Here is a 27,807-nt window from a genome sequence, read left to right as displayed (position 1 = left end):
TCCTTTCTTTGGCACCGTCCGCTTAAAAATTTAACCAGTCAGTTTGATACCAAGGTAACAAAACATTTATTTTGACTTTGAGGAAAAATTCACAAAGCAATAAGTTTTATTTTTAAAGTCCAGTGCAATGTCTTCTGCTTCTTCTTTTCCTTTGGGCTGCTCCCTTTAGGGGTCACCACAGTGAATCCTCCTCCTCCATTCAACCCTATCCTCTGTATCCTCCTCACCCACACCAACTATCCTCATGTCCTCCTTCACTACATCCAAGAACCTCCTCTTTGGTCTTCCTCTAGGCCTCCTTCCTGCCAGCTCTAACCTCAGCATCCTTTTACCAATGTATTCACTGTCCCTCCTCTGAACATGAACAGGGAGAGGAGGTGGGAGGTTCATTAACATAAAACTGTCTTAAAATTGAAACAAAGCAGGTCTTTGTCCTTTTTGGGTCAGTAAGAACAATTTCCTGCCTTTCTTAGTTTCTGTAGGAGGGAGAGTCAGTTATTAAATGTTGATCTTTTGAGTTCTTCAGAAAAATGAAATCTTTTTAAGGTGATTCTTACCTTCCTGAATTTGACTGGTCTACGCTACACCCTGGTTCCCTCCACAAAATTTGGCTTTTGGAGTACTGCTGAAAATTCAATTCAATTCAATTCAGTTTTATTTGTATAGTGCCAAATCACAATACAAAAACAAAAAAACCTAACAAATCCCTTGTGAGCAGCACTTGGCAACAGTGGAGAGGAAAAACTCCCTTTAACGGAAGAAAAAACCTCCAGCAGAACCGGGATCAGTTTGGGCGGCCATCTGCCTCGACCGGTTGTGGTGAGTGGATAGAGCAGAGAGAAAAGAACAGCAACAATAAACAACAAATAGACACTGCAGGTTGGTGGGGCCAGTAACTGCACATCAGCGATATACAGCTGAAATTCAGGAAGTTTATCAATAAATGCTTCTGAAAGCAGTTGTCTACTCTACCTTTAATGCTTAAATTAAACTTATGCCCAACATGTCCAAGTACATTACATTCATAATGCCTTACAGTGCCTTCAATCTATTAAACAACAGCAAAATGAGTGCTTTCACAATTTGTGTCTAACTCATTTCATACATTTGTCTACATGTCAGTAAGACACAACGGATATACAAAAAAAGCAGACAACAACAAATTTTAGGTTAGAGAACAGTCTGTGTTTCATTTTCATTCAGTCAGTACTGGGCCTTTAAGAGGAAGTCTGGAAATACCACAGTTCTCCATGTGATAGAAAAAACAAAAGCAAATTAGAAGCTGGCTAACAATTTATATAAAATAAAATAACATGTAGACCATTTGAAATGATAGTCATTCAATTTAAATATAAATCAACAAAATCTACAAAGTAGATCAATCATCATAAAAAAGCAAGAGAATTTTGCCAAAAACACAGTCAAGACTGCCCATGCTGCTGTTGGCTTTCACTTCCCTACTGACTATAAACAATAGAAGCCAAGCTTACCAAGGAAACAGTTTTTGCACACCACCACTGTATGACATGTAATGAGGTTGTTTACTTGACAAAGACAAATCAACTACAGGATTCTGTGGATATGACATTAGGATCAATTAGGATCAGTCATTAGAGTAAGTATGAGTCTTTTGATTCTATATTAGTATATTGTAACTAATCATTTTTTAATTTATGATCTCAAACACTTGTAATGAATTTTAAATAAAATGTCAGAGCTCAGATGTTTTTTTTTTCTTTTTTCAAAATGAATACACTTTGACATACATATTACACATATTATACAATACATATTGAGTTTGATCATTTGTCTCTTTTTTTGGATTTTCAGGATTACTTCCTGGGGTATCATTCACCAACTGAAATATAGGTTAAGAAATAGCAAAAATTTATTGGTTGGACTTCACTTGTTCTTTTGAAACAAAGGTTCCAAAATGACTTCTGGAGAAAAAGTAGACAAAATAATACCAAGAGGGGGATCCAAGTGTTGTAAACTAAGTATTCTTTTTTTCTGCTTGCTGAACATCAGCACTTCTGTTGCCCCAGTCACAGGGTTTGTACTGAAGAGTTGCAGAATAAGTTCCGACACTGCCATATGCGTGAAAAGTAAACTCAGAGCTGTTCCAAAAGATATTCCCTCAGCAGTGAAAGGTTTTGACTTGTCTGTGAACAGAATTTCAAGAATAGAAGTTTCAGATTTCAAAAATCTACCACTTTTAACACGGTTAGATCTAAATCGAAATGAAATTTTGCACATAGATAGTGGTGCCTTTGCCAACCTTACTTGCCTCAAAAAGTTAAATCTGAATAATAACAAACTATATGAACTTGGAGAAAACATTTTTGTTGGCTTAAGGAACCTCAGTGAGCTTAGAATTAGCAGAAATCGCATCAAAACTGTGGCATCCACCTCTTTTAAGTACATGACAAACTTAACATTTTTGGACATTTCTCGAAACAAACTCAACAAAATCACAAACGTTCATTCAATATTACAGCACCTGCCACGTCTACAAAATCTGTTTATTCAAAACAACAATTTCACCACTTTCTATTCATGGGAACTGACAAACAGCTCACTAAAACTCAATTCCCTGGATTTGTCTCAGAATCCCATCGCAGACTTTAGGATCACCGCAGACGTTTTTCCAAATCTCACCTGGTTAAACATTAACAGCTGTCCTAGAAAGAAACAGATGAGATGGGATGTGCATAACAAGACTTTCCTTAGTCGAGTGTCTACTCTTGATATTAGTGAGCTTCAAATGGCTTATGGTGACATGAAAACATTACTGGAGACTGTAAACTCCTCACTTACATCTTTGAGGATGAATGCAATGAAACATGACCTGACAGCACTAATCAATATTTCCTGCACTATCCCAACAATGTTGACACTGCAGCTCCGCTATAACAAACTCAGCTCTCTCACTTCAGATATATTTACATTGTGTATTAATGTAACTGACTTAGATTTAACAGGGAATCAAATACAGTTCATCCATGTCAACGCCTTCAGATCTCTTCATGGTCTGAAGACCTTGAGTCTGAGTCGTAATGGGCTTAAATCTGTTCCACCTGCCACAAGGAATCTGCCAACTCTTGTAGAGCTGGATCTCAGCATGAACAACATCAGCAGACTTGACCGTGATGATTTCGCCAATCAGACAAAGCTCAGACGGCTCAGCCTTTATAACAATGTGATTTCAGCTCTACATGAATCTGTTTTCAGGGATTTGATACGACTACAAATTTTAAAGCTACAGACCAACCACATTTCCAAACTAAATGGTGCTTTTAAAAAATACTTGCGAAATCTTACACAGCTGCGTTTGAATGCAAATAAACTCACTAGTATTAAAAACAGAGAGTTTGAGGGTTTACAGTCCCTCCAGAACTTGTCATTACATGAAAATCAAATAAATAGACTTGAGCCAGGGTGTTTTATTGGACTGACAAATCTTACAAATTTATTACTACAGAAGAATCTTATAACAGAAGAACAACTAAACAGCAATGTTTTTAATGATCTGATAAATCTAAGAAGATTAGATTTTAGGGAAAATCGCATTAAATATAATAACTATTCAGCTTTGTCTAAGCCACCATTTTCTAACTTGGCCCTCCTGGAGACATTGGCTATACCTTCACAACATCGCAGGGAAAAGTCTTATCTACCTCTCAACTTCCTGCAAGGTTTGACAAATCTATTAGAATTTAATATTAGGAGCATTCAACTTATATTTTTGCACATAGACATGTTTAAATACACACCAAAGCTGCAAACACTTGACATAAGTTCAAATGAACTTATGGATCTTTCTCCAGATTTGTTTTCCCCAATTCAGAACCTTCAAAGTCTGTACATATCTAGAACCAGTCTTCAGTCCCTGGATTTTTTGATAGATGCCAACCTTACCAAGCTGGAGTTCCTGCAGGCGAGAAAGAATCAGTATTCTGTGATCAGTGAAGAAATGATAAGGTCCGTACCAGCTCTCGTTTACGTGGATCTTCAAGGCAACAGTTTCACCTGTGACTGTGATAACGCGTGGTTCCGTCAGTGGGCAGAAAATGACAACCAAACACAAGTTTTTGATGCCTATAACTTTGTTTGCAACTATCCTCCACACCTCAAAGGTATGAAACTGTTGAAGCTTGATGTGCGGTCCTGCTCCGTAGACATTGAATTCATTTGTTTTATCTGTACCACATGTTTGATCCTCCTCTTTATGGTGGTGTCCTTCACCTACCAGTTACTGAGGTGGCAGCTTGTCTATGCCTACTACCTCTTCTTGGCTTTGCTCGTTGACAATAAGAATAAAAACAAGCAGGCTCCTCATCAATATGACGCCTTCATCTCCTACAATACCTGCGATGAGCCATGGGTCATCAGAGAGCTGCTGCCCAAACTGGAGGGAGAGCAGGGCTGGAGGTTGTGTCTGCACCATCGGGATTTTGAACCAGGTAAGACCTGTCATTCAATAAACATTTTCTTTCCTCCACCAGTCTTTTAATAGCACATATAAATAAAAACTTTAGTCTGCTGAAGGTTTTGGATTTCTCAGTGGTTCAGAGAGGCTGAATCTTTCTCATTCTGATAATCTTCTGATTGATCCTATTCCCAATTCAGATCTTCTGAATATGTCTAGAGCCACTATGAGGTTCTATTATTACCAGCCATCACTACCATTAGTTCTGTTGTTTACTGCTGGATGGATTTGAAATGAAAAAGGTGCATATACTGTAAAAAAATTCTCCAGGGGATGAATCCTCATGAACTGGCAATTCCCATGTGTTTTATCTGACTGCCTGTGAAATATCTCAACATTTCCATTTGCGGTTGCTGGATGATGTGTCTTTTAGGGTGTTCGCTTTTTCTGAAAATCAGGTTAAAACAATTTTAAATGAAAACGTGTGTAATGTGTGAGGTGGTGTGCTGGAGAGAGAAGTGAAGGAGAGGCGTAGGACCCAAATGCAGGACAAGAAACAAGGCTTTATTTCCTCCTGGGAATACCAGGGCTCAGGAAAAGTACAAACCAGATGTAATGGTACAAATTTAGCACAACAAGGCACACAGACAAACTGCACAAAGAGAAAGCCCATGCATGTAGAGGAAGTACATGCCAGCTGGACTTTTTGCATCTAGCTAGCTTAAAGCTGAAAATGCAGAGAAGTGATAGCATTTTTAAAACACTGAATATTTAAGATGAAATAAAAGTGAAAGTCTTTTTCTAACTTCAAAAATCTTCTAAATGCGTTATGGACTTTTTGTACCACAGTAGCACTTTTCTCAAATTTCACACATACATGTATATGATAAATACAAAAAGCCAGATTAGTTTGATGTGTACACTAAACATGCAAAGCTGTAATCTGGAAACCATCATACTGTATGTACTGCATCAGCCTTTTCAGATGCTTTTCATGATTTGCACTTTTATCTATACTCCAGAAGGTGTCACCAAAGTATTATTTTACTGTGCTACCATACTTAACATCTTCTTTCTTCCTTCCTCAGGTAAACCCATAGTAGACAACATCACAGATGCAATTTATGGAAGCAGGAAGACCATCTGTGTGATCAGTCATCAGTACCTTGAAAGTGAATGGTGCTCTAGAGAGATCCAGGTGGCCAGGTAATGTGTCAGCTGACATCTCTGAGCTCAGATACTCAGTGGGGTTAATGATTCACTACCAATACTTATATATAATTACATATATATATTGCACTCTCACCCAGTATATCTGAACTGTTTAGATATTGCACTGATTTTGTACCCCAAGCTGCTGCTATGTACCTTATGCTATTTTTATATTTTTACTTTGAGGCCACTGAAAATTTAAAAAAGGGTCTTCTGAGGATAAAGTCAAAATTTTGAGATAGAAGTCAGATTTACTGAGGAGGAGCTGACAGGTACCGGATTAAACACTTGTATGCTATACATGCTAGTTGGGCACTAGTGCTAGTCAATGGCCTTGAGTAATGTCACGTGGATGCCATCAACAGTAAAGTAAGAGGAACGTAGCAGGTTAGTACAGTCAACCAACAATATTCAGGTATATTTGATTTGCAGGATAAGTTACAATACATTTTGTGTTGAGCTGCTTAGTTGTTCCCCCTGCAAACAGTATTTGGGAAATAGAAGACAAAAGACACACATGCTTGTCCTGTCTCATCTATTTTTAATTTGCCTTCTAGCTTTCGTCTGTTTGACGAGCAGAAGGACGTGCTGATCCTGGTGTTTCTGGAGGAGATCCCAACCTCTCAGCTGGCTCCTTACTACCGCATGAGGAAGATCCTGAAGAGGAAAACCTTCCTGAGCTGGCCTCGAGCTGGAGAGCACACTGAGCTGTTCTGGGAAAAACTCCGCCAGGCTCTGAAGACCAGAGACGATATTGGTGAGGACAGATTCTTCCTCACTGTTCCTGACAGGTCATGGTGAAAATAAAAACACAGTCTTCTTTGCTTGCCATTTATAGCCAGCAGTGTTCATTAGTTTCAATCATTTTTAACTTTCATACAAACATAAGAGGTTGCCATTATGTTTTAATATCAAATATTAAACTTTTGTGAACACATGATTTTCAGGACACACTTTGCCTGTTCTCTATGTAAATATATGTATTTTTATCAGCTGCGTTTTTAGAGCTGTTAGTGTTCACTGTTATTGGCTGCACAAACTTCTCATGTAACAAAACTACTCTGTGTCAACATACCAACATGATGTGTACATTTTTGTTTTTCCTTCTCACTTTTTCTTTTCTTATTTTGTTCATTAACATTTAGATGAAACGGTCTTGTATTTCCAACTGCCTGAAGAGGTTTGTGGTGAAGATATTAAATGACCTGCTGCACACGGGCATGAATGTTGTGAAACCCAATACTGACAGACACATTAATCTCTGTTTTAATAAATTTAATGAATTCTTTGACAATGTCAATCACATTCAAAACCAGCTACTAAGACTCCAGCTGCCTCAGCTGAAAAACACACATTCAATTAAAAAAAGAATTTCAGTGTTGCTTCATTTGACAGTTATGAACGTATTAACAATACTACGCTTTCCTGTTTATAAAACAGAATAAATATAAGGAGAAAGTGAAAAAAACACAAGTCCCTGTTATAATAATTTTAAAAATGCAAATACATTCGAAGTTGAAGAGATTGGTATCAAATAGAGTTATTAAATACAAGACATAAAAAAAGACATGAACTGATGTGAGTGATGAGCTTTAAGCTGATGTGCTGTTGCCATGGATTTGTTCCTCTATGATCTGATTCTTCCTCCTCTCCATTTCACTATGAAGAAACATGAGAATACAAGATGAATTTGGTTCAGTAAAGTGTTAAGAGTGCCAAATCAATATTATGGACAGAAGATTTACATTAAACACGTTAGAGGGACAAGTTTATACTCACTCCAAGCATTTCATTGCTCGCTGTGTCCACTGCATCGAGGGGTCAGCACACACAAACCTTCCTTGAAGGTGGAAGCTGTGGGAACCAGTAAACAGTGAGATGATGATCATTCATGAGATACACGTGAGGATGGTTTAATATGCTTTTATTTCAGTTAAGCCCCTCTTTTGTACACACTTAATAACACACATGTTATCTTTCATACTATATAAAGAATTGGTCAAGAAACAGGTTTTTTAACTAGTTTTCAAACTATAGAAGAAGATGAAGCTTGAATGCAGAGAGCTAACTTAAGGAAAACATGCCCATCCTTTCTGCCCAACACGTTATTAGGTATCATGAACAATATGATATAAAATAACATTCTCCTGGATGGCAGCCTGTTAAAATTACTTCCTTTACCACTTAAGTTTTATTTTCCCTGATGCACTGCCACATTTGTATTTTGCTTTTATGTTCTCAGTGCCTGTGTTGATGTTGGTGTTTATTAAATATTAGCATACTACAAAATCTCAAACATTTTAACTAGAGCTGCAGTGACTGCTCAGTAAATTGATATATTAAATGCACAGTAATAAACCATTTAAGTCAAAATGTATTAGTTTATTTTATGACTGTGACCTTGTACTCTGGAATATTACACAAATTTCTTACAATGTGCATTGATTTATTAAAGTAATTGCCCTAACCTTTCAACGGCACAGTCTCTTTGCACATCCTGTCTATACGGTCTTAATTTTATTGTAATATTTATTTGTGATACATATCAGATGCCTAACCGGCTTGATTTTTTAGCAAATTGTTTCTACCTGGATGTACCAGTTTTGGCACCCTATGTGTTTCCTGATAACTCACATAATGGCGTTGATGTCGCAGGATGTATTAATGGTCTGGATGCTGTACCCCAGCAGTCGTTTGCATGGCAGCGGACGCCTCGTGTACCTCAGGCAGCAGCTTGCTACAAATACATATGCAAAAACAAATTGTAATCAAAATACAGTATGAACAACCTTTTCATTCACAGCTGAATTATAAAATATCAATACTGGAAACACAACAAACCTTAGCTTTATTACTATACACTGCATGCTCAGTATTGCAATGATATAATAACTTTTCCTTTCCCCTTCTTTCTAAATCATCAAACCCCTGGATATTAATCCACCAGTACTATGGACATCTAAGATAGTACACTTGTATTACTGGCATTAGTTAAAGGACTCACCTGAATCTGTGCTGCTGATCAAGGTAGTCAGGATGACAAGGGCGCACACGGCTGCCAAGACACACACTTTGCCGCTTGCCATGTTTCCACAGTTGGCTCCTTTCCTGCTCTGTTAGTGTGAGGCTGTAATTGCTTAAGAGCTGTGAAGTGCCAGAGCGAGTGTGACTGAGATCGCGTTGCCATTGCTGCTTAAGTAGGGCAAGCTGCGGGATTTTCCCCTGTTGGACAGGATTGCACAATCCCACGTGTATTTGTTAAGGGGCCGGCTGTGTGATTGTGAATAATGTTGCTCTGCTGGATGTGTCAGTAAGCACCTGTTTTTTAACAACTTTGCCATGTTCAATTAAAACGTGTCAGAGTTAATGACATGACAAACTTAATTTGTTTTTTCTGCCCCTAGACATGTGCTTTATTTTGTGTTTTAGGCCTTTGCTTGGTTATTAGAATTTAGCTAAAATTCAGCTAAAGACATCACATTTTTAATCTGATAACTTTTTTTTAAAGCTAGTTGACAGTAAAACAGCTTAAATGAGAGTAAATGTTGGCCACACATGACCCCAAATGCTTCTGATAGTGAGAGCAAATTACTGTTTGCTTAAGTTGTTAATGGAAAATGAACCTGTTTTTAATAGGACAGAGGGTAAAACTTTATTAATGCAACGTTTAAAGTGTGTGTTTGACATTTTCATATCCTTCTGAGGATTTGAATAAAAATGTAAACCCCATAGGTATAACACCATATTACTAACGTTTACTTAAGTCTAGGCTTTAGTAGTTGATTCTTACCACAATAATTCCCGTTGCAGGTTATTAAGTAACTCCCTGCCTCACAGCAACGTCAGTGAAATATGTGTGTGTGTGTGTGTGTGTGTGTGTGTGTGTGTGTGTGCGTGCGTGCGTGCGTGCGTGCGTGCGTGTGTGTGTGTGTGTTCTAGTACTAGGCTGCACACATTTGACCAAAATCTGTTCATGCACTGAACTTTAGGGTGAAGATACAGCTTTAGCGTTGGGTTAAAGTCAGGACAGCACTCATTAGGGTAAGTGTCCAGGACATTATGTCATTAAATTTAACAATTTAATTGTAAAGCCCTAATTAGAGATGAAAACAAACATACACTGTTGTATGTTGTATGCTGAATGTATACATAGGGTTAGGGTTACACTTGTATAGCAGCAGTGTGAGGACCAGTTTGAGTGTAATACAATGGGACTCAGGATATTTTTGGAGCCTTTTGCCTGGTCCTCACTTTCTTATACCCATTCAAAGGCTTGTTTGCAGTTTAAGATTTTGTTATAAGGTTAATGTTAGTAATGGTAAGAGTTGAGTTGGTGGTTGAGGTTATGGAATTAGATGTGATCATTGAGATTAAGGAGACATGAAATTCATTGTCAATGAAGTAGTTTTGCCTCATCCTCCCTTTGCTTATTGTCTTTTCCTCACCACTATAACAGTAAAATACAGTACTAATTCCTACTGTGCTGTCCAAATAATGCTTCATAGGATGTAACACCATCATTACCAACACTGCCAGATGCAGTTTGTTGCGGCACTGGAGAAGTTGGGACACATGTTGTCATCCATTTTCAGAGCCATTTTCAGTGGCTCTACTAAATTCTTGGAGATCACAGGTTTTCAAAGCACAGATAAAAGTTGCTGTCCTGCTGATGGAGACATCAGACATCAGGGGCCCTGAAGTTTGTTAAACAAAAACAAAACAAAACAAACAAAATTTTTTTAACAATGCGTGGAAATTGAATTAACTTAACTTGATTAATAGTGTTAGAACCACAAAAACTTCTTACAAACACTCAGTATAACCCAATCTTGAGATCTTTCTTATATAATTTGCTTATTTGGTAGATTTTTCAAAATAAACTCTTACTTTTAAAAAAAAACCCAAATATCTAACCTACTAATTAACACACACAGTATGCAGAGAGAGATTTAAGAAACGTGACCAGGACGCCCACAGTTCATTTTTGCCTTGTGGCTCTCATGCTGGTTGAGAGGAGTCATTGAGTCATTGAGTAATCTCACAGTTTTCTAAATTTATTTAGATACGCCTCTTTTACAGGGACAATCAAGTCATGAAGTTGTGGGCAGAGTTTGCTTTTGTAATATCTTTCCTTTCTTATTAATGGATCTGTGACGCACTAGAAATGTTTGCCAAATGTCAACATCTGTAATAGTTTTACTGCAGGAAGTCTTGCTTTGAGCAAGATACGGTATCATAAAGTGTCAAGAGAAGCATGTTATCTGCAGCATTTTATGATCATTCAGTCATTTTGTTTTTAGACAGTATGATCAAATGCGTGTTTGAAAGTATGACAGCATGTTTATTAAAACAGCATATTCAATATACTTCAGCAACACACCTTTAATGAATCACTTGCTGGTGTTCTTTGTCTGTGATTTTGCAGTCACTCCACCCGAATATTGTCCCTCCAGCCCATTCTCATACCCAAGGTTCATCAAGTATATAAACTTGTATATTGAAACAATAAATACATTCTGAATGATATCTCCCTCTTTTTCCAAGTCTGGAATCAATGAGATTAAATTCTGAATGAAGTATCCATTTCCAGTAGGAAGAGGACCATATCCTTCCCTTTTACAAATTATATATAGAATGTACTTTCATGGACACCAGACTCCCTGTATTTTCTAATCAAACCTAGGAAACATCTTTTTAAAGCACTTTTAATGTTTCCATTGACCTGGGAGTGTCATGGAGTTCATTGCAGCCTTAGAGAGCTAAAAATAGCAACTGAGCTCAAAATAGTAACAGTGGGAATGTCCTGACATGTGAATTGTGTTTGCATCATTGCCATCTCCTTTATGGTGGTTGACAAAATATAACAGAGATTAGAGAGTGCTGAAATTTGACACGTGTTTAACAACCCTTAAGCTATTTCGCATGTTCAAGCCTGTTGATTGTTTTTGTCAGTTTATATTATTTTGAGGTTTGTATGCTCTTCTATAGGTTTAGGAATTTAGCTGCCTTCTAATAAAAGGACAGTTTTATTTATTCCTGACAAGAGCACACTTTTTAAACTTAAGCTTTATTCAGCTGTGGCAGTTTATTGATCTTTTTGTTATAGAGAGAAGAGGAAGGGCAGGAGTGTAGGATTTAGAGTAGGGACTTTGAATGTAGGGAATTGTTATTCACGTCGGCAGCAATGACACCCGATTACGCCAATCGGAGGTCACTAAAATTAATGTTGAGTCGGTGTGTAACTTTGCTAAATCAATGTCGGACTCCGTAGTTTTCTCTGGACCCCTCCCCAATCTGACCAGCGATGACATGTTTAGCCGCATGTCGTCGTTCCGTCGCTGGCTGTCTAGGTGGTGTCCAGCAAACGATGTGGGCTTCATAGACAATTGGGCCACTTCCTGGGGAAAACCCGGTCTGATAGCGAGAGATGGCATCCATCCCACTTTGAATGGTGCAGCTCTCATCTCTAGGAATTTGGCCGAGTTTCTTAGCCGACCTAAAGCCTGACAATCCAGGGTGGGGACCGGGATGCAGAGACTCAGTCTAAAACGCTTCTCTGCAGTTTCCTTAGAGCCGCCGCCCCCCTCAAACCACATAGAGACTGTGTCTGCCCCTCGAACATATAAATCAAGCAAATCAGAAGTTAACAGAAGAGGAGTTATTCATAAAAACTTAATAAAAATTAAGACCACTCCTCTTATTGAACAGAAAAACAGAACTGTCAAATGTGGATTATTAAATATTAGGTCCCTTTCTTCTAAATCTCTGTTAGTAAATGATTTGATAACTGATCACCAAATTGACCTACTTTATCTTACTGAAACCTGGTTACAGCAGGATGAATATGTCAGTCTGAATGAATCAACCCCCCTCAGTCATAAAAATGATCATGTTCCTCGAAGCACAGGTCGAGGTGGAGGAGTAGCTGCAATCTTCCAGTCAAACTTATTATTAAACTTTCATCCTCAGAACAGTTATAACTCATTTGAGAGCCTCACTCTTAGTCTCTCACATCCAAACTGGAAAACACAAAAACCAGTTCTACTTGTCATTTTGTACCGTCCACCTGTTCCTTACTCAGAGTTTTTAACTGAATTCCCTGACTTCCTGTCTGATTTAGTGCTTAGATCAGATAAAGTCATTATAGTGGGAGATTTTAACATTCATGTAGATGTTGAAAATAACAGCCTCAGTATTGCATTTAATTCTATATTAGATTCAATTGGTTTCATTCAAAACGTTAATAAACCCACCCACTGTTTTAATCACACCCTTGATCTTGTTCTGACCTATGGCATCGAAATTGAACATCTAATAATTTTCCCCCCAAATCCTGTTTTGTCAGATCATTCTTTAATAACTTTCGAATTTAAAATGATGGATCATGCAGCGTCTGGAAGAAAATTCCACTACAGCAGATGTTTATCCGACAACGCTGTTAATAAATTTAAGAAAATGATTCCATCTTTATTTGCATCTATGCCAAGTATAAACATAATGGAGGGCAGCTGCCTTAATCCTACTCCCTACCAAATTGATCATGTTGTTGACAGCGCTGTAACCTCACTGCGTGAAACGCTTGATTCTGTAGCCCCTCTGAAAAAGAAGTTAGTGATTCAGAGAAGACTAGCCCCATGGTATAATTTACATGTTCGTACCTTAAAGCAGGCATCACGAAGGCTGGAAAGGAAGTGGCGTTCCACAAACTTAGAGGAAATTTTTCTAGCCTGGAAAAACAGTCTACTAACGTATAAAAAAGCTCTCCGTAAAGCCAGAACTGCATACTATTCATCACTAATAGAGGAAAATAAGAACAATCCCAGGTTTCTTTTCAGCACTGTAGCCAGGCTGACAAAAAGTCACAGCTCCGTTGAGCCCAGTGTTCCCTTAGCTCTCAGCAGTGATGAATTTATGAGTTTCTTTACAAATAAAATCACAACTATTAGAGATAAAATTCAGCAGATGCTTCCTATACCTGCAATAAATGAATCTTTTACTACAGTAGCTCTTGAATCATCTGTAGGACCTCAGTTATGTTTAGACTGCTTCTCTCCTATAGATCTCTCTGAATTTACATCAGTAGTTGCTTCATCGAAATCATCAACGTGTCTCTTGGACCCCATCCCGACTAGACTGCTTAAAGGCACCCTGCCATTAATGAACTCATCTTTATTGGACTTGGTAAATTTATCTCTAGTATCAGGCTACGTACCACAGGCCTTTAAGACTGCAGTAATCAAACCTTTACTCAAAAAGCCTAGTCTTGATCCAGGTGTCTTGGCTAATTATAGACCAATATCCAACCTGCCATTTATTTCTAAAATCCTAGAAAAAGCTGTTGCTAAGCAGCTATCAGACCACTTACACAGGAATGAACTATTTGAAGATTTCCAATCAGGATTTAGAGCACATCATAGTACAGAAACAGCACTGTTGAAAGTTACCAACGATCTTCTCTTAGCCTCAGATAATGGACTTGTTTCGATACTTGTCCTCCTAGACCTTAGTGCCGCATTCGACACCATTGACCACAACATCTTATTACAGAGACTGGAGCATGTGATTGGTATCAGAGGAACAGCGTTAAAGTGGTTCCAATCCTATTTATCGGACAGATTCCAGTTTGTTCATGTCCATGATGAACCTTCCACACGAACAAAAGTTAGTTATGGAGTTCCACAAGGTTCTGTGCTAGGACCGATTCTGTTCACCCTGTACATGCTTCCTTTAGGATATATCATTAGGAAGCACTCTATTAATTACCACTGCTATGCGGATGACACTCAGTTATATCTATCTATTAAACCTGTTAACACAAACCAGTTAACCAGACTTCAAGCCTGTCTAACTGACATAAAGGCTTGGATGACCAGTAACTTTTTACTTTTAAACTCGGAGAAAACAGAAGTCATTATATTTGGGCCTAAAAATCTCAGAAATAACTTTTCTAAAATTATAGCTACTCTAGATGGCATAGCCCTGGCCTCCAGCACTACTGTAAAAAACCTTGGAGTTATTTTTGACCAGGACATGTCCTTTAACTCACACATAAAACAAATTTCTAGAACTGCATTCTTTCACCTGCGCAACATTTCCAAAATTAGGAACATCCTGTCTCAAAATGATGCAGAAAAACTAGTCCATGCGTTTGTTTCCTCAAGGCTAGATTACTGTAACTCATTACTATCTGGATGTCCTAATATCTTAATAAAAAGCCTCCAATTAATCCAGAATGCCGCAGCCAGAGTCCTGATAGGAACTAGCAAGAGAGATCATATTTCTCCTATATTGGCTTCTCTTCATTGGCTCCCTGTAAAAGATAGAATAGAATTTAAAATCCTTCTTCTCACATACAAATCCCTTCATAATCAAGCTCCTTCATACCTTAAAGACCTCATAGTACCATATTATCCCAATAGACCACTTCGCTCTCAGAGTGCAGGCCTACTTGTGGTTCCCAGAGTTCTCAAAAGCAGAATGGGAGGCAGAGCCTTTAGCTATCAAGCTCCTCTCCTGTGGAACCAGCTCTCAGCCTGGGTTCAGGAGGCAGACACTCTCTGTACTTTTAAGGCTAGACTTAAAACCTTCCTCTTTGACAAAGCATATAGTTAGGGCTGGCTTCAGGCAACCCTGAACCATCCCTTAGTTAGTTATGCTGCTATAGGCCTAGACTGCCCGAGGACCATTGGTGCACTGAGCTCCCCTACCCTACCCCCCCCCCCCCTTCTCTCCCACCTCATGTATATTCCACCATTGAATGTTACTAACCTTGTGCTCTCTCTCTCCCCTAGTTTGTGCTCTCTCCCTCCCTCTCTCTCTCTCTCTCTCTGTACCTTCTGCAGGTGTCCCTGGTCCTGGAGCTGTTTATCGCTGATGTGCAGTTACTGGCCCCACCAACTTGCAGTGTCTATTTGTTGTTTATTGTTGCTGTTCTTTTCTCTCTGCTCTATCCACTCACCCCAACCGGTCGAGGCAGATGGCCGCCCAAACTGAGCCCGGTTCTGCTGGAGGTTTTTTTCTTCCGTTAAAGGGAGTTTTTTCCTCTCCACTGTCGCCAAGTGCTTGCTCATAAGGGAATTGTTGGGTTTTTAGTTTTAGTTTTTGTAAAGTGCCTTGAGATGATTTGTATTGTGATTTGGCGCTATACAAATAAAATTGAATTGAATTGAATTGAATTGAATTGAATTGAATTGAATTTGTCAGGGAAAACTAGAGAGTTGGCTGATATGATGGAGAGAAGAAAGGTGAATATCTTGTGTGTTCAGGAGACCAGGTGGAAAGGTAGCAGGTTCAAGCTGTTTTATCATGGTGTGGATGGAAAGAGGAATGGAGTAGGAGTTATCCTGAAGGAGGATTTTGCTAGGAATGTTCTGGAGGTGAAGAGAGTGTCAGATAGGGTGATGAGTCTGACGCTGGAAGTTGAAGGTGTGATGTTGAATGTTGTCAGTGGTTATGCCCCACAGGTAGGATGTGAGTTAGAAGAGAAGGAGAAATTCTGGAGGGAGATGGATGAGGTGATCCAGGGTATCCCTAGTGGTGAGAGAGTGGTGATTGGGGCAGACTTCAACGGACATGTTGGTGAGGGAAACATCAACGGACATGTTGGTGAGGGAAACAGAGGGGACGAGGAAGTGATGGGTAAGTTTGGTATGCAGGACAGGAATGCAGAAGGACAGATGGTGGTAGACTTCTCAAAATGGATGGAAATGGCTTTAGGGAACACATTTTTCCAGAAAAGGGAGGAGCAAAGATCAATGAGGATGAAGTGAGGAAGGCGTTGAAGAGAATGAAGAGTGGAAAGGCAGTTGGTCCTGACCACATACCTGTGGAGGTATGGAAGTGTTTAGGAGAGGTGGCAGTAGAGTTTTTGACTGGGCTACTTAACAAGATCTTGGAGAGTGAGAGGATGCCTGAGGAATGGAGGAGAAGTGTACTGGTGCCCATCTTTAAGAACAAGGGAGACGTGCAGAGTTGAGGAAACTACAGAGGAATAAAGCTGATGAGTCACAAAATGAAGTTATGGGAAAGAGTAGTGGAAGCTAGGCTAGATCAGAAGTGAGCATTTGTGAGTAGCAGTATGGTTTCATACAAAGAAAGAGAACCACAGATGCAATATTTGCTTTGAGAATGCTGATGGAGAAGTCCAGAGAAGGCCAGAAGGAGCTGCATTGTGTCTTTGTAGATTTGGAAAAAGCGTATGACAGGGTGCCGAGAGAGGAGCTGTGGTTTTGTATGAGGAAGTCTGGAGTGGCAGAGAAGTATGTTCCAGTGGTGCAGGACATGTATGAGAGCTGTAAGACAGTGGTGAGGTGTGCTGTAGGGGTGACAGAGGAGTTCAACGTGGAGGGGGGACTGCACCAAGGATCGGCTTTGAGCCGAAAAGGAAAAGAAGAAGAAGAGTTTGCCTTTAGTAAACTAAAACCATGAAAATCTCACTGATTATTTTGCACTAACAAATGGCTGCAGGCCTTCCAAATTTAATGGGAAAAAAACATTTTTACCTGTTTACCAGGATAAAACAGCACATTCTCATCCAGGTGCTGTTCTTGGTACTTCGAAAAAGCTATGCATTTAGAATTACCCACAAAAACATTGTGGTTAGGTTTAGGAACAAACCCTACAGAACTGCATTGAAAACAGTTGGTTACACATTGTAACCCAAGGTTCTGTGAATTGGGTGCTGCCCTCAGGGCTATTGCTAATGGTCCTGTCCCATGATCCTGCTAGTGTACTGTTGAGAAACTTGTCCTTGTCCACGTCCACCTGGCTCATTGGAGCGCAGCTCTCTGGGCTCACGCTATGGGTCAAACCAATAGCCAGAAATGCTTTACATCCCACTGGGCCCAAACAATCCAGGGGGATAACTAAAAACTACATGTTGATCTGAGCTAAAAACACCACTGGTTACTGGTGGGGGCACACAAGCACGCACATACAGACAACACAGTGTAAGCCTGCATGATAGTCACACAGCCAGTGCGATGGGCATTTTGCTGAGAGGGGGGACCAGCATGCTTGGTCCCCATGCACCCTAGCCAAAGGGGGTGCAGGTCATCCCAGAACCACACTTGCCGCAGAATCTGGCACCACTGGCATTGTGCAAAACCATCTTCCAGGAACAAAGCTCTTAGATGGAATAATCATTCCTCAGTGTAGTAGCTGAAAAAAGGAGGGGAAGATCCTGTCCAAACTGCCACTTATATCTACACCTACTTGATGCCCAGGACTGTTTAGGCCCCATAGTGATAGCCCAGAGGGCTGCGCTCCAGTGAGACAGAAAAACAACTATGTATGTGGTTAGGTTTATGTTTTAGGGCACCTGGCACCCTATAGCACCTGGCTATGAATCAAAAACTACTTTACAGAGCATCAGTGTTTGATGACCTGGGAACAGGCTGAATGAGACACTGGAACATTTTTACTGAGAACTAGCAGCCATTTGTCTGAATCTTACAAAATTGCAAGAAATCACTACTAAATCAGCACTGCGGGTAGAGCATTAATATGTTTAGGCATAAAAGCAAACTTGAATAGGATTAGGGAAGAATTGTAATTTTGGTTAAAATTATTATGGACTATTAAAACTATTTTGGACCTTTGCCATTATGATTAGAATAATAGTTTTCAACCTGAAGTGCTCTCTTCTTCTGCACATTGGCAGCTATGGCAGGGTAAAACCCTCCAAACCTTATCATTACCAGCTTCTATAAAGGCCCCACTGAGAATTTGTTTACAAGCTGCATCTCCATATAGTTCAGGTCAAACATATGTGTAAATTGCACAGATGTACAGTGGGTCATTACGTCTTCTGAACATGCAGTCTCCTCATAATGACCATAACGCTGCTTCATGTACACAAACACACACACACACACACACACACACACACACACACACAGAGAATCCAGGCATGAAAGTGTATTATGTCCAGTCTGGAGCGACTGCTATTATATTGTTGTAACCAGTGGTGGGAAGTTCACTGACAAACACAAAAACATTTTATTCAATAAAAAGCTATCATATTTGTGGAAAGTCCCTGATATGTATTGTAACTGAATACACAGTTGTACACAAAAGTATTTGTAGGCCCTCCCTCAAAATGCCTATTCCCAGAAGTCAATCACATGGTTGTCCAAAACAATACTCAGTCTCTGTTTTGTGGCTCTTTCAGCAAAAGCCATAACTTCTGCTGTGTGGTGAAATGAAGCTCCTCTCTATTCTTCCCCATGGTCTTCTTTGTCTGGCCATAGTGGGTATAAACCTGCCCACTACAGCTCAGGCAACAGGTAAGTCATTTGCAGAATGATTCATTTTGAAATTTTCTTTGACTGCAACATTCTGCATTTCTTTGCTAGATTAATAATGTGTACAGGACGTCAAAGTACTATAATAAGTACGTAACTTACGTAACACTACATGCTAAACTTTACCAGTTTTTGTGCCGAAAAAATTTAAGTAGAAAATGACAGAAATGTATTTGCTGAAGAGTCAATGAGGTTGTTGCTCATTACAACTGTAACAATGAGCAAATTAGGTTTCCAGTTTCTGAATTTTCCAACCAAATATATTTACTATTGACATTATTAGGCTGTAAAACAGATGACTGTATCTTTCTTGTTATTACTAAAACCTTCCCTACCTTTGGCTGTCTGGATGAACAGATTTATTCAAATCTGTACCAATCAATATATTGATGTAGAACGTGAAGGGAGACGGACCCAGAGACTATAACCAAACGCTGCGGTTGTCCTTTCATTTCTCTGAAATGTTTATTAGCAATTTTGCTGATCTGGTTGATTCTGCCCAATTTCAAGCAACAGCAAGCTCCTGTTTTAAGTAAATAATTTCTTAAAGTATACAGAGACCACAACCCACTGAGCACCAAGCAACAGACTGACAAAGTTAGTGATTAGCTGATGAACATAGTGGAGCAGCTAAAAAGCCAGCTATTCCTTTAGCGATGGGTGCAAACCAAGAGAGGTAAATAAAGGATGACCACTGGACTTTAAATTTATCAGGTGTTGGATTCCTAATATCTGTCATGACTAGGCTGCTGTTTAAAACTCCTACAGCTCTAATGGGATATCGTATTTCTAAAGATTTGTCTATAAAAATCTGATTTTGTTCAACATATCCCACGCATATGTGCAGACGTACTTCATATAACTATCATCGTTAAAAGAATGTCTGTGTTCACCAGTACATACAAAATGTATATGCTGAATTCTGTCTTTGTGAGTCTCATAATTGTTACTGGAGGTCACGCAATACTTAATATCACATTTTAGTTATAATACCAACCAAACCACACAAAGCAGGTAACAACTTGTTACTAGACAGAACTCTCTGGATCACTCTCTCATATGATCCACGGTGAAGCAAACGTGAATACAGTTGCATGAACATGAGAAAACTCGTTGGATGTTATCTAAAATATTTGAAGCTGCCTGCCAAAAAATGATTAGATGAAATATCAGATGACCTTTCTCTCTGTGTGTTTGTGTTTGTAGGGCATCAGCGTTGTTGTACGACTGTGTCTAGAGTTCATGCTGAGAAATTAAGGAATGTCATGATAAGAATAGGAGGGAGGGTGCAGTGCCAGTGGCAGAGTATCACAGAGGGATGCAACATCAGAGCGATGTAAGATTATGTTTCCTGCTTTGTCCTTTATTTTTACCTGTGTGTTTTCAGGTTAATGATATGCAGCACGACTCCTTGAACTTGGCTTTCCTCTACGTTTTTTTTTTTTTTGTTTTTTTATATCCTTATCCTCCTTTCAGAATGACCCACTTCCCAGTTTGTGTTACTAATTCCCTGACTGTTTCCAAACTGTTCATTAACCATCATGCTTATTACAGCCTTCCAGCTAATACAGCTATCATATTGACATGTTTTTGTTGTTTCTGTTTCTCCTCAAGTCTACTAAAGCTGAAAGGCCGCGAAGTGTGTGTGAATCCGAAACCTGTCGAGATGCGAAAACTTCTTGCTAAGATGTGGTAACATGAACACACACAAGAACAAAAAAAACCCCCAAAAAATAAATGCAGTGTTCAACACTATTATAAGTCCAGCTAAGCTTATTAAGGGTTAAGGGTTGTTTTAAAAATACCTCATCCATGCCCTGTGTAACATTTCCAACTGTTTGAAAACTAGTTGGGGTTTGCTTTGGCCCCCATCTTTTCATGAATCCAAGTTAGAAGTCGTCAATGGCATGTTTCAGATACCTCTCTACAAGACTTTAGTTTCTTTATGTTAACTCAAGGTGCTAACATTAGCTGTTACAGCTGCTAAACCATACTTGCCAAACCTGAGACTTAGCTAGGATTAAAAAAATCAAATCAAAGTGGGTGGCTGGGAGTCCTCCTTCATAATCTTAAAGACATTGTTTCCCACATTCAGATGACTTTAAAATTACAAAAATAATGAAATATCAACCTGTGAACCCGTGCCTTTCACCCAAAGAGAGCTGGGATAGGAGATCTCCATGACCCTGGTTGGGAATAAGCGAATATAGATAATGGACAAATGGATGGACAAAATATAATTACACTGCAACAGCATTTTTATGTAAATTACTTTTAATCAAAGCTTTAGTTTTCATTGAACACAGAGAACACAAAAAATTTACCCTCTTTAACAAGAACTCAGTTTTCATTTGTGTATGGGTGTCAAACTCATTTTATTTGGGTTTTTTATTTATTTATCTGGTTCACAAGTTGAATTGTCCTTGGACAAGACACTGAACCTCAAGTTGCCCCTGGTGGCTGTTCCACCAGTGTATGGGTGTATGAGCGATTGTGTGAACGAACGGGTGAATGGACAAATAGTGTAAAGGTGCTTTGAGTACACTGGAGTGTAGAAAAGTGCTATACAAGTATAAGACCATTTACCATATTTCATGGCCATATATAACCCAACCCATGCATTTTGAAATTTGCATCTTGGGATAAGAGGGTACGAACAGCACTCACATGCATCTCAAGAAGTTGTAGTTGTATTCTTGTCCAGGTGAAAAAATACTCTCATAATGCACAGTACCAGGAACAGGTTCAGATTAGGAGAAATAGAGGGAAGATAGAGAGGGTTGGCAAGTATGTGATAAACTCTGCTCACAGTTGCAGTTGCTGACTAGAAATGACAACATTGTTTTGCCTCTTTTAATATGAAGATTTTTTGTGATACATCTTCCACCTATACCAGTGATGTGAACCACAATAGAAAAAAAGGCTTGAAATGAAAAGCACCAGTAACTAGATAAAGAGATAAAGAGACTTTATTGTCATTGTAGTTATACAACGAAATTTGTTTGGTAGCTCACAGAGGCCAGCAGCAATAAACCAAGAAGCAGCATAGTAACATAGTAAACACAGTAAACATAGTAAACGTAGTAAACGTAAAGTATAAAATATATAAAATAAAATAAAAAGGCACTTGTTATAGTCAATAGACAAAAGGAATTTAAGGATAGAAATATAACAGTATTTACAATGTGGTAGTTGAGTGCAAACATGAATGTCCCATAAAGTGTCTAGGATAATAAATATAACAGTATTTACAGTGTGGTAATTTAGTGCAAACATTAATGCCCAGTAAATGACTTTGTGCATTGGCAGCAGACATGACATGGGGTAGAGGAGAGAGAGGGAGAGTTAACTATTGTGTGTTGGGGGGGTGACACAGCCTACAGCTCTGGGGAAAAAGCTGTGCGGGTTCTGATTGCCCTATATCTTTTCCCTGATGGGAGGGGTAGAAAAAGTCTGTGTCCTGGATGAGTTGGGTCCTTGATGACGTTGCTAGCTCGCTTCTGTAGACGGCTAGCATAGACCGTGTCGAGGTTCGGAAGTTTGGTTCCTATGATCCTCTGGGCAGTTTTGACAGTCCGGGTCAGAGCTCGACGGTTTTCTGCAGTGCAGCTGGAGTACCACACTGTGATGCAGTGACAGAGGATGTTCTCTATTGTGCTCCTGTGAAAATGTACTAAGAGCTGGGTTGGCACATTTGCTTTTTTGAGTTTTCTTAGGAAGAAAAGTCTCTGTTGTGCTTTCTTCACTAAGTGGAATGTGTTAATGGTCCATGTGAGATCTTTTGTTATGTGTAGACCCAGGAATTTGATGTCACTCACCCTCTCAACTTCCTCATCACTAACTAAAGTTGGGGCCTATCAAATGTTCAGTTACTGCCTGGTTTGGGTAATACAGCAGTTCATTTAACAATAGAGCAGACATCTTACCACACACACAAACACAACATTCAAAATGTAAACACACTTAAAACAACAAAAAACACTTTCATCATTTAAGTACACACAAAGAGATCTGTGTAATAATGTGTTTAATGTGCGTGTGTTCAAAACTTTCATTATCCATCACTGTAAATTAATGCAGACGCATCTGCTTTGTGTTTTCATCCAGCAGCAACAGGAAAACACCAAAGAGAGTGAGAAAACCTGGTCACTTGCACAGGAAGAAGAGCAAAATCTGAAGCTGCTGTACCCAAACTGCAGACAGACATCTTCTGTTATTATATTTGTCTTATGTTATTTAACATGAAGTACCAGTCAAAAGCTCTCATTCAGTTCAATGGTAAAGTGTGTCCAAACTTTTGACTGGTAGTGTATATGATTAAAGACCTACTTTTAAAAAATGTTGCCGTAATGCAATTTACTTTTACAATTTACATCAGCTATAAATAAATGTAATTGCAATCAACTATTAATTTTGTTGAACTTTATTTCTATGACATAGAAATAAATAATAATAACAATAAAGCTCAGTCTGATTCTGATTCTGATTCTGATGGTACTGCTACTGCTGAAAACAGTCTTAATTACATTGGTGCTTTAACAGCAGCTATGCTTCATAATTACTGCCATGGAAAAAGTTTGCAGTGTCCCTTAATTTGTCACATTTAAAAAGGCAACCGTACTCTTAAAAACAATTATATGTTGTGTGTATAGTGTAATTAACATTTCTCATTTCAACACTGACAATCAGTCATTTCAATGATCAAATGCATTTTTTTTTCCCAGCTTGACTAGATATAATTATGCTTCACATGCAAACATCCATGCAGGTGTGGGATTCAGTAGAGTCAAAAGCATGAATGAAGACATGAATTGAAACAAAACAGACCTACCTAGAATATTTCAGCATTAGATAATTATGTGCCTTCAGGCAGTATGACATGATGCCGGAGATATTGAGTTTCTTGGCACCTAGAAGGATTAGAAAACAAAGGCACGTCTTTGATAATTCAATGGCAAACATTCTGTGGACTTTTTGGTTATTGTTGCATCATGTGATTGTGTGATGCTCATTTATGCCACAGGTGTGGTGATGAAGCAATACATATTTTGCCAGCTTAATAGAGTGGCAAATAATTGTTGGAAAATATGCTACAAGAGCTAGCAATTATGAGGCAATAAGGAAGACGAGATGATGAAAATCGTGTTGACCTACTAGTTTTTAAAGGCTATGCCATTGTGATAGTTTGACAGTTTAGAAAATAAATGCATTTGTTAGACAAGTTGATTATTACCACTCTCATATCTGTCTAGTAAGTATATGCAGCATAGAGACTGGGTATGGTGATGCAGTAGTTATCACTGTTGCTTTATACCAGTGAGGTTCAGGGTTTGAACCCCATTTAACCTAATGCCTTCTGTGTGGAGTCTGTATAGTCTCGCTGTATCTGTGTGGCTTAAGTGCTATAGCTCAAGGACAGATCATGAATTAGGTGCAAAAAGCTATATAAAGAGTACAGTTGCCTTTAGTGTGATAAAAATAAGGGTCAGTAAAGGTTTGGACACTGCAAACTGGAAGAAATGATGTGTTTGTGCTGTTTACAGATGTGATAAGTGTTGTTTAAGAATATGCAAATCACACATGTATGTGACAGATCCCATCTTGTTGTGGATATTTATAGCATTATATGTAGCACGCAACAGTGGATGGTGGAATTTCCCTTAGTGGAGTAGTTTGCTATTTTTAGATGTGGTAACTGTTCCCCACGTATGACGTCTTAAAGTAAGGCTGTTTTTTAGCATTAGCTGTCGCGTTTGTCAAAGAAAACTATTTCTTTATAGTGTAATAACAAAGTTGATAGTTGATTGCAATTACATTTATTTCATACATTGAGCTACATACATTTTGTCGAAATGTTTGTTCAAGTCATCCCAGTGGCTTCTTCAGAGTGAGGATTGCGGCTCAGGAAGAGAAGGCCAGTTGCCTAGATAGAGGTCTAGATAGATCATGGATGTATGTGCACAACAAACAAATGCACATCTAAAGCTTAATAATCAGCTTGTCTGTTTTATGCAAACAAAAATGTGCAAGAAAATCAATGTGTTTATCTTAAATGGTCGATTATTAGCTTTTTATTTACACACACACACACACACACACACACACACATATATATATATGTATATATATATATATATATATATATAAATAAATTTCCCTTCTCACCCCTATGGGTGGTGTGTGTGTGTGTCTTCCTCAATCTCGGGTCCTCTACCAGAGGGCTGGGAGCTTGAGGGTTCTTCGCAGTATCTTAGCTGTTCCTAGCACTGCACTCTTCTAGACTGAGAGCTCTGATGTTGTTCCTGGGATCTGTTGGAGCCACTCTCCCAGTTTGCGGGTCACAGCCCCGAGGGTGCAGATTACCACGGGGACCACTGTTGCCTTCACCTTCCACATCTTTTCTAGCTCTTCTTTCAGCATTAGATAATTATGTGCATATATGTGTATATATATGTATATATATATATATATATATATTTATATGTGTGTGTGTGTGTGTGTGTGTGTGTGTGTGTGGGTGTGTGTATATGTATATATAAAATTCTACAAGCTACATTTAAGATATTTGTTTCACATCTGTGCATTTTATATTATTGCAAAATATGAATTCAATAATCTCTTTTTTCCCTCATCATTCATCTTTTTTGTTACATTCTGAAGAAAAAAAGTTTCCTTAAATGTTGATCATAGTGTTGTATAAACTGGAAAAACAAACAAAAAAAACTCCCTACCTGGATGCACATATATAACTGAGGTTCTTTCCAGGCTGTTAGTTAAAGTTTAACTTTGAACAGCCTTTAAAAGCCGCAGGAAAGATAAGCACAATTATAATGAATACTTCCACTGTGAATTAAATTCCAACACCAGGTGTTATCTAAACACAATCACATGGCAAACTTTTTTTTTTACAGCACACAAAGGCATGTCATTTGTGCTTTCCATGTTCTTTTATGATGATGAAATAAACCGGTTGGACTGGTGCATGACGTCAATTGACGTAATTGCAACAGCTGAGTACAAGCTATGGGCATGTTTTAGGGTGGTGCTTTAAGAAATGGGATTGACACATGATGCCAGCTGTGCTGTTAATCTTGGCAATGATGAAATTAATTCTTGATGTAATCCAGTGAGATACATTAAGGATTTCATCTGGGACAGCACAGAGAAAATAACAGAAAAACACTTTTTCTTGTGGTATCTAGATATAGACATATAGACATACTATGTAAACAGCTGTCACTCGGACTATTTCCTTGTTTGAAAAAAACTGTTGATGGTATGTTCTGTGCTATGTAATAATGAGGATGTTTATGTAAATTCCCCACTGATCGTGCAACGATATCTCAACAGGTAGTAAGAGACTGAGACACACGTTTTTGGCCCTTTGAGAGATCTCAAGTATTTCATGCGTTATTATAGATATCCACATTGTCTGGGAAATGAATCCTACACCTGCATTCAGACTAATGTTAAAATAACCCAACTGACTGTGTTGGTGGTGGATGATCAGTCGGCGCATTGGATTTACAGTATGTGTCTAAAGTTTGATGCCAAAACACAGCACAGAGATTTGCAATAATGACAAAAATGATTTTACAGCCCTGGAAAATAAACCTTGCAGCAACTGTCATTTTTAGTTCGGGTTGATTGAAATTTGCCTCAAACATTCATGTAGCTAAAAGAACGGACTATAATAATTTTGGCAGTATTCTCACTTTTTATGCAGCCAATTTAGTTTAAATGTAGTTAAGTTCACGACTTTGGTTTATGACCATAAACCTGCAAATCTCCAGTCCCGTCAGTTCTCAAACACAGATCTGAGAAACTCAGCTGCATATAAACTGAAAATATCTGCGTGGGTGCACTTAAGGTACAGTATGTGAGGCAACATCTTTTTTGTTGCTTGGTTGAGCTGACTCTTTAAACACAGAACTACTTGAAAAACTAGTTTTCTTACAAACATCTGTCAAAGGCTGAGTTTTATAACCATTTAATCTACAGATTGAAGGGTAGCTCTCACAGACCAGATCAGCAGGTAATAGGACGCTAGACTGACACTAGACACTAGACTTTGGATTAACAGGTAGTTTACTTAGCTCTACAGTCAGATAGGTTTACAGTCACAACTGGCAGTCAGATGGTATTTGAGGCCTCTGTGCTCTAAAGACTACTTTAAATGGCTGAAAATGACAAAATGCAGGATCTTCTATTTGGCCATATATTTGAAATATAGCGCATGTGTATTAGGACATAGAAAATACACCTGCAAATGCAAAAAAAAATAAATAAATTGCAAAATGTCATATTTCATTTTGTCTTTAAACAATTAAACTGATACCAACAGCTGACAATAACTCTGTTATCTTCAGGTTTACTGCAGACAAGCACACATGAAATATAATAGGAATACAAAAACATTTAAATACAGATACACATAGAAGAAAAAGAATAGTTACTTCATTGAAAATACAAAGAAATGTTACACTACTAATAAATAACATGCATACAAACATAATGGCAGTGATGTGGCAGTTACAATGTATGTGCATGTTTCAATAAATATTGTTATAGTGTGGTTACAATAACTTTATAAAATATATGGTATTAGGCTTTTTTCTGACATTCATATTCAAAGACATTAAAAAAATCTTCAAACATGGTGGATCAATATGACAGTTAACAGTACTGTATCTGTTTGTGTCACAGTTGTGTAATAATGAATGTTTTCAACCTAGCATTCGATATTTTAAGTCATTTTCAATTTTTTCTTTTTATTAATATACAGTGAATTTGTCCGAAAGACAAGGGAATCACCCAAAATGCAACACTGTCAGATAGGTCTGTGTCAAATCATACCAGTAG

General features: G+C 38.5%; 2 protein-coding genes across 6 annotated transcripts; one reads left to right on the top strand and one right to left on the bottom strand.

Moving 5' to 3' along the window:
• Positions 1-1,479: 1,479 nt before the first annotated feature.
• Positions 1,480-23,349, top strand: LOC113121637 (toll-like receptor 13). Of its 5 annotated transcripts, none has more exons than XR_003294769.1 (7): positions 1,631-4,463; positions 5,518-5,635; positions 6,199-6,398; positions 18,813-18,927; positions 20,152-20,281; positions 20,560-20,637; positions 23,056-23,349. XR_003294769.1 is itself a non-coding variant. In XM_026292311.1 (5 exons), the coding sequence occupies exons 2-5, from the start codon at positions 1,934-1,936 to the stop codon at positions 6,843-6,845; spliced, it is 2,907 nt and encodes a 968-aa protein (XP_026148096.1). In that variant the 5' UTR covers positions 1,480-1,615; positions 1,831-1,933; the 3' UTR covers positions 6,846-6,932. The 5 variants fall into 5 exon arrangements, 3 of the variants coding, with proteins under 3 accessions (XP_026148096.1, XP_026148095.1, XP_026148097.1); XR_003294768.1 differs by having other exon boundaries at positions 23,053-23,349; XM_026292311.1 differs by lacking the exons at positions 18,813-18,927; positions 20,152-20,281; positions 20,560-20,637; positions 23,056-23,349 and adding exons at positions 1,480-1,615; positions 6,787-6,932 and having other exon boundaries at positions 1,831-4,463.
• On the bottom strand, positions 7,163-9,208 carry ccl20b (chemokine (C-C motif) ligand 20b). The gene is made up of 4 exons (XM_026292314.1): positions 8,646-9,208; positions 8,276-8,378; positions 7,421-7,495; positions 7,163-7,300 (listed from the first exon to the last, which is right to left on the bottom strand). Exons 1-4 carry the CDS (start codon positions 8,725-8,727, stop codon positions 7,234-7,236), a joined length of 327 nt encoding a protein of 108 aa, XP_026148099.1. The 5' UTR covers positions 8,728-9,208; the 3' UTR covers positions 7,163-7,233.
• Positions 23,350-27,807: the final 4,458 nt, after the last annotated feature.

Source organism: Mastacembelus armatus, chromosome 20, assembly GCF_900324485.2.
Source record: "Mastacembelus armatus chromosome 20, fMasArm1.2, whole genome shotgun sequence".
NCBI lineage: Eukaryota > Metazoa > Chordata > Actinopteri > Synbranchiformes > Mastacembelidae > Mastacembelus > Mastacembelus armatus.
The sequence above is the reverse complement of the archived record's forward strand: the minus strand, read 5'-3'. Positions and strand labels throughout refer to the sequence as shown.

Excerpts from the sequence above, each read along its gene's own strand:
- LOC113121637 (XM_026292311.1), top strand. The coding sequence starts at position 1,934 with ATGACTTCTGGAGAAAAAGTAGACAAAATAATACCAAGAGGGGGATCC. Across the intron at positions 4,464-5,517 it reads CCATCGGGATTTTGAACCAG|GTAAACCCATAGTAGACAAC; the intron begins GTAAGACCTGTC and ends TTCCTTCCTCAG. Across the intron at positions 6,399-6,786 it reads GAAGACCAGAGACGATATTG|ATGAAACGGTCTTGTATTTC; the intron begins GTGAGGACAGAT and ends ATTAACATTTAG.
- ccl20b (XM_026292314.1), bottom strand. The coding sequence starts at position 8,727 with ATGGCAAGCGGCAAAGTGTGTGTCTTGGCAGCCGTGTGCGCCCTTGTC. Across the intron at positions 7,496-8,275 it reads TGCGACATCAACGCCATTAT|CTTCCACCTTCAAGGAAGGT; the intron begins GTGAGTTATCAG and ends TGGTTCCCACAG. Across the intron at positions 7,301-7,420 it reads CGAGCAATGAAATGCTTGGA|TGAAATGGAGAGGAGGAAGA; the intron begins GTGAGTATAAAC and ends GTTTCTTCATAG.